General features: G+C 33.0%; 1 protein-coding gene across 1 annotated transcript; it reads left to right on the top strand.

Moving 5' to 3' along the window:
* Nucleotides 1–2,905: 2,905 nt before the first annotated feature.
* Nucleotides 2,906–4,474, top strand: LOC143530155 (intracellular ribonuclease LX-like). The gene is made up of 4 exons (XM_077025770.1): nt 2,906–3,077; nt 3,178–3,323; nt 3,398–3,596; nt 4,148–4,474. The coding sequence occupies exons 1-4, from the start codon at nt 2,966–2,968 to the stop codon at nt 4,402–4,404; spliced, it is 714 nt and encodes a 237-aa protein (XP_076881885.1). The 5' UTR covers nt 2,906–2,965; the 3' UTR covers nt 4,405–4,474.
* Nucleotides 4,475–12,496: the final 8,022 nt, after the last annotated feature.

Raw genomic sequence — 12,496 nt, forward strand, 5'->3', positions numbered from 1 at the left:
CCAAGGTTTTAGTTATGGTTATTGTTTTGGGCAAAACCTGACCCAAAATCGACCCATGCACACCTCTAAAATGAGTAAAATCAATCATTTTAAAACTAACATATCACACAAATTCATATATCTTTCAAGATTAACAAAAACCCATAAACACCAACAAAATTAAACAAATAAAGATACCTTTTTTCTGCCACAAGAAACACACTTTGGCCTTAAAGCACCAAGCTTTCAGCCTACAATGACCTCAGATCAAATTCAAATACCCAATTACCCATTTAGCAAGTGGGTTCGAAACCCTAATTAGCAATTGTGTTTGTATGATTGAAAAATTAATAAAATTGATGATGTGGGTTTATCGGATTCGTTGTTGATTGGTAAAAAGTTGGAGAATTTAGGGGTTGATTGAACAAAAACTAACAAAAGTGAGGTGTAAACGAGTCAAACTAGAGCTCGAGTAGGTTTGATTTTCGTTTGTTTTGATTTATGAGAGCTTGAGTTTGACGTGTTTTGAATTACCTTTTGTAAACGTCGTATTAAAAAAGCTCGGGTTCGGCTTCTTAAAAAGTTATAAACAGATAATATTTATCGTTGTTATGATATAATTTGTGAAGTTTTTACTACTTTATCTGATCATAACTTCTTTTTGAACGACCAACAAACAGGATGGCTCAGTCCAGCCGTATGAAACTCTTAAGCGTCTCTAAATTATCTTTAGTTACAGGGAAGACCCGAACGCCCTCATAGTTGAACTAAAGATCACAAAAATCCTGGTTTTCATTCATTGAGCCATCGGAAAACCAAGACTTTTTAGCATCGCATCATATGAGAAAGGACTTTATCCAATCATAATGAAGAGGTTTTTTTTCTTCCTTTCACGTTTAATATGTTAAGTGATTTTTATGATAAAAACATAATTTAAGTTAACAGATGTTCTCTCCGGGTACAGTTATAGGTAGGGGTGTGCACGGTTCGGTTATTTGCATTGACCCAACCTAACCGATGTTATCGGTTCGGTTCATTTCGGTTAATAACCAGTATCAAACTTGGGCGTACATAAAATGAATGTTTAAATACATGAAATTAATGCATAACTACATGAAATGAAGGTTTAAACATATGAAATTGAGATATTAATACATGAAATGGAGATATAAATACATAAAAATGATAGTATTAAACTATTAATGCATATAATAGATGAAATAGAAGGAAAAATGCTTGAAAATATTAAAAAATGAAGAGTTCGGTTCGGTTAATTTCGGTTTTGTCGGTTTTCGGTTAATGATTCAGTTATTGCTCACCCCTAGATATAGGTAAGCATATGATCTTGACTATGATGTTTGTTAATAATGGTGTCTTCCTAATTACCATGATTATAGTTTTGAATGTTGCCTTGTGCTCCTATATACTCTTATCGATATTATTAAGTAACTCGGTACTGGCTTGTTTTGATGTCTTTGAAAACTGAAGTTGTAGTTGTAATTTAATACTTATACTTTCGATTAAAGTTTTTATAGTTGTTTTTATTGTACTTGTACAAATAGTTGTTTATAATGTACAATACCTTATAAGGTTTTCGTTATTTTATAAATATGAAATATATTTCATAGTGGAATCCGTATATATATGTATACAGTATACACCAACTGACACATGATCGTCCTCTAATCTTTACCTCCCGCACCGAACATGCTGACTGTACATCAAATGAGCACAATGACAGAACACACGTTACAATTCAATCGATTGTGTGGTAATCTTATAACACTTTAAACGGAACAAGTTGTCAGGAAATCTAATTTTAGCTACAAATGGAATGGTAAAGAAATAATGTGTCACGTAAGATACTTATGAGTTAGACTATATGGGACGTAATGTCTTTTTTTTTTTTTTTATGGTTTTAGAAGCAAGATTTTAATAATCATTGGTATGTATATATTCAATTATTACCAAATTTAGAAGGCGTCTATTTCATGTAACTAATAATATCAGTTGAGTGTACGCAAGCTCAACATCTATCAACATAAAAACATTTAAAGGTGCCTACACCTTGCTCTTATTGGCAAACATTACTTGATGTAAAAGAAATTAATTATTAATATAACTAAAGTACATTTTTATAAATAGCGTATATATATAGGGTTTGGATCAAATATAAATTTAGCACGTTAATTTCGTTTGTACGCTAACGTTCCCCTATATATATATGTGTGTGTGTGAATTAACAAATAAAGTGTTCTCTGGAAGCTTCAAACGACATAGTTTTCTCGAAGAATTTTTTTTTTTTTTTGATGAAGTTGTTTATTTTTCGTTTTATTGGTATTCGAGTATGAAAAAAATGAACTTCATCAAGGCCATAGTGGTTGAAAACCCTACTTTTAGTTATGTAATTTTTCTGTTTTCACGCGTCAAGTATCTTACTATTCAATGTTTTTTAATATATTTTAGCCGTTCGTAAAAAAGAAGAGATTAGAAAGTTAAAATATGTTTGAAGAATTGAAGGTATATGAAAAAGGAAATTTATTCATGTACGTGATATAACCTATAACATACTTACATGTATGTAAATTATGTGCATAAACAAAATTTATGCATGTTTTTATAGTTTTCAAAAAGATGAATATTTTATATCTTCCATTTTCTTGTGTTGGAAAATTTATTAAAATTGGAAATATATATAAATAAATCTTTTATGCGTGTTCTCGTAATATTTAGTGTTTTGTATAGAGCTCTTATATGTGTATGTATAATATTAACAATAATAGTAATAATAATAATGATTATAATAATACATAGTTGAGGCATAAACGTGAAGCAATAGCTTATTTGTACAAGCAAGGTTAGGATAGAATAATACTTCAAAGGCTTATTCTGTTGCTTTGGGTGTATATATAAACCATCGATAAGCAACATGTCTTGTACATCTAAACCTGCTTTCAAACACAACTAAAGTTAATCTAGACACATAATGATGAAGTCCAATGGGAGGGCATTGCTTGTCATATTTTTGGTCACACAAAGTGTTGCATTTATATCCGTCGCTAAAGACTTCGATTTCTTTTACTTTGTTCAACAGGTTTGTTCATTGCTTATTTTCGATATCTTTATGTGTCACAATATGAACAGCCTTTAGTGATATAAAAATTATTTTATATTTCTATTATTAATGGTGATCGACAGTATACTGTGACTCAAGACGAGGTTGTTGCTACCCGAAAACAGGGAAGCCAGCCGAAGATTTTAGTATCCATGGGCTTTGGCCTAATTATAACTATGGCACACATCCGTCTAACTGTGACTCCTCTAACCCGTTTGATGATTCAAAGGTACTAAACCCGTTTTTGATTTTTTGAGAAAAGGATAATGTTATGATACTAAATATAGCAAATGCTATGTGTAGGTCTCAACTCTTGAAAGTGTGCTACAAGAGCATTGGCCAACACTTGCATGCCCAAGTGGCGACGGTTTGAAGTTTTGGCGTCATGAATGGGAGAAACACGGCACTTGTGCCGAATCAATATTCGACGAGCGAGGTTATTTTGAGGCCGCACTTTCGCTCAAGAAAAAGGCAAACCTTCTCCATGCACTCAAGAATGCGGGTACGGATTTTCATGCGAAAAGTACAACCGTTTTTCTTTTCGAATAATAAAATATGTAAAAACAGTTTACCAAAAAAAAAATAAGAAAAAACATTGACTAAACTGATTTTTTACATAAGCATTGACTTTTATCATATATAATATAACACATGACATGTTTAGATACAATTGACGAAAATCACAAATATAAAATAACCATGCATGACATATTTAGGCGCAACATGCGAAAATTATGTCTATGAAGTAAACAAATCAGATTAGATCATGACATATGATATGTAGTCATGTACGTAATAGACAAAAATTACACTTAATGATAATTAAATTATGTCTGAATGTAACTTATCAGGTGAAAATTACGTTTGATGGTGACCCATAGCATAAATCATCATCAAACGTAATGTTCACCCACTTTACATGTATTCATCTATTTATTGGTTAAAAAGGTCAATGTGTATATTTATAAACAATGTAATCAATATTCTTTTTTATGGTCAACTTGTAGATTTTCAAAGTGAATTAAACCAATATTGTATGCAATTTGAGTGCAGGAATTAGACCTGCTGATGGGGTGTTCCACACAATGAGCCAAATCAAAGAGGCAATAACAAAGGGTGTAGGTTATGAACCTTTTATTGAGTGCAATGTGGACTCCTCTGGGAACCACCAAATATTCCAAGTGTATAAATGCGTCGACGCATCGGCTACTGAGTTCATCAAATGCCCGGTTTTACCTCACGGACGAGCCTGCGGAAATAAAGTTGAATTTCCATCGTTTTCGACGGCTTCAAGTCATGACGAACTTTAGATCAGTTGTTAAGTCAATTCTTTATTGGATACTTTAAATTTCGTTATACATTTGATAACTGATTGTTGTATAATTCTAATATATATAATTATAATTGCATTGCGTAACTCTCTAGTATATGTGTTAATTTTTTTCACTATATAATTTTATCTAAAAATAAAAGTCTAGTTTAGTGATTTTTCTCATAATATAACTCATTATTTTGTAACTAGGTTATAAACCCGTGTATTACAAGGGATTGAATAAACAAATGTTAAAATTAAGAAAATTTAATAGTAAATAATACATATTGTATTTGAATACTTACATTTACAGTTTATTTATTAATATTAGATTTATAACTTACAAACCTATATAGTATCCTAAAGTGTCCAGAATCTTTTGGATTTCCATTGAATAGGCTACTTAAAGAAAATCTCACATCAGTTGTGATATTATCCTCGAACATGAAAACACTCTCACATCACATTATGAACCACTTCAACTGTTTTGATTTTTACCTCATCTCCATATGAAACCGAAATGTAGAACATGTTTACTGCCAATCCTTCAAACGACACAAATATAACAATGACCGGATCAGGTCCGAATTTCTGAGACGGAAAAAACTAACAAAACATTTTAGGTTCAGTCTAAAGGGGTCAGGTCAATTTTGGATCAAAACATAAACACGTTTAGCTAAAATGTGGTTTTCGTGCCAACTTGACTGCTTTATGGATTGACCAGTTTATTTATTATTTGTTTTAAAATGTGTATAATATGAAAAATATTGAACCGTGAGTATTTTTTTTTTCCCAAAATTTAGAACTTCAAATTTAAATTGTCATATTTTAAATGCAATTGTTGAACAAAAATAAAATTAATAAATTAATACTTTTAAGTATTAATATAAAAGGATTTATATACCTTTTATTTGGAAAAATAATGCAATAGTTATATAAATTTCTTTTTCATGGATGGAGCTTGTAAATTTGTTACAACACACTAATCTACCAAAATTTTATATCTGTTTTAGTAACCAAACTCATCATATGAACTCACTATTCTTGACAGTTGACATACCTTCATCATATGAACTCGCACATCTTTTGTAACATCTTCAAGTCTTTCCAACTGATCTACAAATGCCACAACAACTCCAATGAGATGATGCTATGCGATTATCCGCTTGTGCTTTCCATTCACGGTTCATACAACTTCAAGAATTATTGTTACAATACAAAACTTAGATAAACAAACGAAAAGGTTGTAATAATCGATATGCTCAACATCAAGACTAATAAACCACATTATAAAGATTCAATATTTTGTGCAATCAGGCATATGTAGCGGTAATTATTCTGATATAAGTTTATATGATCTTTTAACCTTCACAACTGGGATAGACTACTAGGAAACAGGTCATTTTCCCATAATAATTTCCTACAAATTTCCTACGACAAGTAGTTTCAACAGATTTCTAACAAAAAAAAAAGAAGCTCCAACTTTGCTACAATATTATCTAATAAACATTATGTTAAGTCAAAATAGTTTTTGTAGAAAAGTTGTAGGAAGTTTACAACCACATGTTTTGGTAACAATTTTGTAAGAAAAGTTATTGGAAAACAGTTGAAAACGATTTTCAAACATTTATTTTTTCAACATTACTTTTTGTTGGAAAACTGTTAGATACTGAATTTCCAACAAATTTCCTACGAATTTAAAACATCTTTTTTTTTTTCTAGTAGTGATATATGGTCAGGCTTGACATTAGAAGTTAAATCACAAACATAACATAAACATATAGATTCAAGAATCAACAACTTACCGTCTCAGATAACAATATAAACTGAGTTCAAGGATAACATACAGCAGGTATATATTTTGTTACGCTGAACCAAAAATAATGAGATTTTTGCATGGTCCCATATTAATTAATGATATGCACTATACTGAAGCCACGTGTCTGAATTACACATAAAACCTTTTGTCTTATTATTATTGTCCTAACAAAGTACTAACAACAAACAAACTTATACCTAGAACCGGATCTGACCTGCGTGTACAAATCAGGTTTTAGTTTCTCAAAGAAATCGTATCTCAATCTAGAACCGAACCAGACTTATTGGAACTAATTTCACCTCTACTTAGTCAGAACCTAGACCGACCAGGCGCAAAAACGATAAAGAAAAACCTAACAAAACCAGTCAAAAATCTGATCATACCCGGAACCAGTTCCTACATGATCAGATTCTTTACTTTGCTGACCAAACCTCAAACCTGACGCTTTAACTTTGGCTTTAAAGCCCCTTAACAACGGGAGTCTTAACTTATTAAGTGATAATGAAGTTTATAATCAGGTGTTCATTTTATATTATATAGTTCAAACTGTGAGGTCATCGTATATGTCATAAATAGTTTCAAGAGGTACTGTTTTGGAAGACTTTGGAAGCAATGATTTAGCACGACCCATATTTACTCATCTTTATCCACGTACGTACACACATACGTATGGATTTTCTTAAAACAGCGGCCAGTCACGCTCGTCTTTGTTTTGACCAGAATCTTGGGGGTCTTGGCTGAAGTGAGGACTAGTTTGGTCACGTTTGGTGGGTTTGTCTTGATATGTAAGATGAATATTTATATTAACCTTTTTTTTATTAACGGCCAAGAAATTCTCCAAATGGGTACCGGCCGTTGAATTCACCATATCATGATACATTCGTATTTCGATTCTGGAAAAACCCTCAAGGTCAACGTCCGTGAACACTCACACGAATACACCACGTACAGTGTGATGAGATAAAACTCGTTCAGTTCAACGATCCAACTAGTGAAAGCCAGTACCCACTCGTCCAGTCTCCCATCATCACGTCTCCCATCATCACACTGGTGCCTCTGAAAATAAATGTTATGAACAGGAATCGAACATGGGTTAAATGGAACACCAAGTCTCTCTGTTATCACTCCACCACTAGCTCATAGGTTTACCACGTTACCACTAGCTCATTGACTTATATTAACCTATTAATATAAAATAAAATAATCGTGTGTCTTGACTCTAGATAATTATTTATTTAATTTTATTGAGTAAATATTAAAAATATTATATGACGGTAATTATTTGATTAACGTAATTACCCTTACTATTATAATCATAAGAGAGGGATCAACACCTTTAACCTAGCCTTCATAATGGCATCATCTATCAACGTGTTAAACGGAATCACAGGTACACGATTCATGTACGTAAAGTGGAGGTAGCAGAGACGAGGATGCTGAGCTAGATGTTTGGGCACAGAAGGTTATATATACGGATACGAAATGAGGTTTTTAGGGAAATCTTAGAAGTGGCTAGCCTATCGGATAAGATAAAGGAAGAGAGTTTGAGATGAATGTGAAGGGTAGGCTGACCACAACACCAATTGAAGCAATATATATAGAAACCCTTACTTTAGTGGGTTGTGTACGTTGAAGCGTTTACTTGTCTTGGTTTGTATGTGCAACCAACCACCACCACCAGCCAGCCACCTCCACCGTTACCCCTACCTACCCCATCTCCAACCACCAGTTCTCGTCGCCCACCACCACCATCACTGCATATGCCACAACCGCCGCCTACCTCCCACCATCACCCCCACTCAATACCATTTTGATTTTAATTTTTCTTGTTTTTGCATACCAAACAACACAAAGTAATGATTCATTTCATTCTCATGTGGTAACCATACATCCCATTGGAATGGTAATATATCATTACATTCATTTCTCCATCTCAGTACCACGTTCATTCCATTTCTTCGTCCATTCAGTTACCTCTTACCAAATAGACCCTTAAAGAATCCCAAATTTTACTTGTTTGCCGGGAACACTCTTAACTAACGAAATATTTACCGTCATTCTCAACTTTAAACTTATTTTCTTTTGGCACTCGAAAACTATTTAGACCCTAACTTTATGAGTATTATTGTCGACATTAAACTTTAAAAAAATGCTGACATAACTAAAAAAAATGTGGCTCCCACGTCACCACTTCCTCTCTCTTTCACATAAAACCCTAACTTTCACCCAACTAGCCAATGGTTATCATCGATTAAACTCCACGACCTGCAACCATTAACCACCATCTACAACTACACACACCATCTTCTTGTAACAACCGCCTCCGCCATCTTTCTCTTGCATCTGCAACCTCCTCTGTTAAGGTTTTGTGAAGAGGAAAGAGGAAGTAGCGGTGTAGAACCCACAATTTATTTTATTATTTCAACATAAAAAAAACATGTCAGCAATAATACTAACGAAGTGAGGGTCTGTTTAGTTTGGGAGTTCCAAAAGAAAAATAACTGAAAGTTAGGAGTACGCCATAATAAACATTTCCTTAGTTGGGAATGTTCTCGACCAATAAATGGAAGTTAAAATTATTTAAATCTAATAACCCATGTGAATTTAAAATAACATTAAGTTTTTTGTTGGCAATAAATTTTTATAAGCCCATTATTTTATAATTACCAAAAACTTTATAGTTTATTTGGGTTATAAACTCATTCTAATACCATAATTTGGCTAATTGTTATGTTTATTGCTATAACTTTAATCGTCGTTTAAAAAAAGTAGTTTACATTATTTCCAAAAACCTTTACAAACTGAAGATAGAAAAAATCAATAATCTCAAGCATAAGAAACTCATTCTGGTCAAAGTGAAATGGAAGACGCGGACCCGAACATACTTGGGAATTGGAATCATAGATGAAACGGAAGTAACCGCACTTATTACAATAAATCTCGAGGACAAGATTTAAAATAAACAGGTTAGAATGTAATAATCCAACAAGTAAACTATGGAAAGGTGGGTTTGTTCCGCAATGGAGAAATAGCAAAATGGTTTGTCCCACATTGTTAGAAAGAAAAACTTGTAAGCTCCTTATAAAGAGAAGAGTCCACAAGATTATATTATTTTATAACAAGACACACTCAGTAGTCTTAGCTAGAATGAAGCACCAGGCGCGTAAGTACACGCTCACAGTCAAAGGGCTCAGGCGATGGGCGCAATGTAGCGCTTTGATGGCGCACTTTGCACTTCGCACACTCGTATCATCGCGATGTGTTTGAGAGTCGTCTTAGTATTTTTGTGGAAAATAAAATTTAAAGAGACGAGTACTTAAATGAACCATCGTGATACACGACATGTTGGCTACGCACACGTGACACGTTGCCTGCCACGTGACATAGCTAAAGTTGACTCCACGACGCGCTACATAATGACCTTCTTTTGAGGTCGTCAGCCATAAAATGGGGAGATCAAGGCCTTCATTCTTCGCTCATTTCCTCTCGTTCTCTCTCACTTTCGTATATATAAGAGTATTGGTGTAATACCTCGAGTAGCCGTAACGATACCCTAGTGCGATCATAAGAAACTTTAGTACACGAATCCAAATCTCGGCCTGAACAATATGAGAATTTGTGCTATCGTTTAAAGTTTCTAATATCGTGATTATCATTATGATTTTTGGTTTATACTTATATATATATATATGTGTGTGTGTGTGCGCACGTGCGTGTGTGTACACACACACAACATTTTGTTAAACTAGGTGCTTAATTACTAGAATGCTTATAAACAAAAAACCTACAAGGTGAGACATTTGAGTTTTTGTACAACTTACATTTGTGTGAGACAACTAGTTTTCAAACACAGTCATTGAGATTTTTAAAATTATTAAACTCATGACAGATAGTCCAAATGTTTTCAAAATATTTTCAATTACATTACAGTTATTAAGTCTTTGTAGACTTATGAGATGGTTATTACTGGTATGTGGGGTTTTGTACACATGTTACCTTATTTGGTTATTAAACGTTACTTGTTAGACAAGTGTTAGCCCAGAAGTAATATAACCACAGTCACAAATACGGTCGAGTGACAAGTACTTTTCAGTAATTTGTAAGCATGCAAATATAAACCTATATTAATGTTGTAATTGTAAAAATATGTCATTTACTAATGAATGTACTCACCAGTAATTCTGCTGACCAAATACTTTTAAACTTGTTATAGGTGACTTATTAAAGACACATGAATAATGCTTGCGAGCCTTCTAGTTTAAATAAGTAGCTTATCACCGGAATAAATGAACATGTTTTGTAAATTATGGTTTATCTCTAAAGAACTTATGTTTGTAGAAAAATGGGTTTTATCCTTAGTTTTTGAAATAATAATCATGGTGTTTTTACACTCTGTTAATATTTCTTAACTACGGACATGATAAATTTTTCCGTTGTCAAATCTACCTATTTTAATAAAGCAAAATAATTGTGGACACGTGTCGCTTTGTGGTTATGTCATAGATCAATAATTATCTACTTTCCTTTTACATTCCATTTATATTATATTATATCGGGTAGAGATACTGTATGCTAATGCCTTAACGTACGAGTGGTACGCGAGACGCTCAAAGGCAAAAACCTAAAACGCTCAGAAAACGCTCACAAAAACCTAAAACGCTCAGAAAACGCTCACAAAAACCTAAAACGCTTAGAAAACGCTCAAAAAACGGTCGTTGTGAAAAAAGTAAAAAATTGATCGATTAATGATCCAAAATTGTTTTTTTTGGTTAGCCAATGATTAATTTGATATGTATTGACGATTCTGAGATGTTGGGATGTGATTTCATGGATCGATTCGTGAAAAACGGGATTCGCGTACGTTAGTGTACGTTAAGGATTAGTGTATTGGATATTTTCACATATTATATCTATATCATGATTAAATTATTCAGTTTCCTTTAAACTATATTCCTTTAATTGTAAATTGAGATTTCTCATTCTTTTGACCTGAACTCACGGGTTTGGTCTCACCAAACCTAGATAGCCTTTAAACGGGTTATAACATCTAATTAAATTAAACATTAATCTCGTCAAATATTTGATATAAAAGTCTTATAAAATAAGGATATACTAAAAATTAATATCTGATTTTTTTAAAAAAAAATATTATTTATAATTAAGAAACAACTGTATAGTAAAAAAAAATAAGCAGGTCATTGGTCTCACCAAACCCAGATAGCTTTTAAACCGGGTTATAACATGTTATTTATTTTTGAACCCTATCATCATCAAATCTTAAGTATATTATTAATTTTCTTACAATAAATAAATTAAAATCCAAAAAAACATAAAAATATTAGAAACAAATAATGTAAAACAACCCCATAATACGTGAGAATAAAAACTACTATTTTAATAAACACCGATACCACTGCTCGTGTTCACGCCTCCCCTCCTTAGATACGGAGTCGGCGGTTGCGACATAAATTGAAAATAACAATATAAGTTTTTTTTTGTTGTACTAAGCATTATTTTTGGGCATGCGGGTGGGTCGGTTGGGGGGCTTCACACCTATTGCTTTCAAAATATATCCATTGCAACAAATTAACGTTCTTTTTTGAAAAAATATTAAACATCAAGTACTTGTAGTATAAAAGATACATAAACGCGGTGACATTTTGGAATTTTACCTGGCGACACATGTATTATTACTAGACATGTGCGGAAATTGGCAAACAAAACTATATAAGCTCTTTAGATACCCATTCTCACAGTTTGAACGATCAATCCAAAATATATAATAACAGTAGTACTAATAAAAATAGCTGATATTCTTGTGTTCGGGTGGGCAGGGGGGAAACACGCCTGTGTGGATCTTACAGGAGTGTCTCCTCTTGTTGGGCTCAGGGACCGTGGGTTTGTTGTGGGTCAGGCTGCGTTGAAGGCTGAATCGGGCAAATTTGTTAAACACGAGAAAGCTTGTTTAGATAATCAACATGTCTTTCTACCATTTGCCTTTGATACATTTGGTTTTCTGGCTCCAGAGGCTGTGAAATTTTTGAGTAGGGTTCAGCGCGTCGTACACGGAACCTCTTCAGCTTCTAGGTCCCAAAGCTTCGTTTTTAGCAGGATTGGCTTTGCTATTCAAAAGGGGGTTGCGGCGCAGCTTGTTGCCCGTTTGCCTGCCACTTTATTGTAATCGTTTTATAGTAAATTATATAAAATAACTGCAGATAAAAAAGCTAATTAAGATAAAAAAAATAAAAATAATAATGTTGAGCATTTGGCC

This window comes from Bidens hawaiensis, unplaced genomic scaffold (assembly GCF_021521415.1).
Source record: "Bidens hawaiensis isolate Kalapana, Puna unplaced genomic scaffold, B.hawaiensis_p1.1 tig00008858_1, whole genome shotgun sequence".
Classification (NCBI taxonomy): Eukaryota; Viridiplantae; Streptophyta; class Magnoliopsida; order Asterales; family Asteraceae; genus Bidens; species Bidens hawaiensis.

Bases quoted from the DNA above. Each gene is read 5' to 3' on its own strand.
- LOC143530155 (XM_077025770.1), top strand. From the start codon at position 2,966: ATGATGAAGTCCAATGGGAGGGCATTGCTTGTCATATTTTTGGTCACA. The intron at 3,078-3,177 runs GTTCATTGCTTA...GGTGATCGACAG, and splicing joins TTACTTTGTTCAACAGGTTT to TATACTGTGACTCAAGACGA. The intron at 3,597-4,147 runs GTACGGATTTTC...ATTTGAGTGCAG, and splicing joins CCATGCACTCAAGAATGCGG to GAATTAGACCTGCTGATGGG.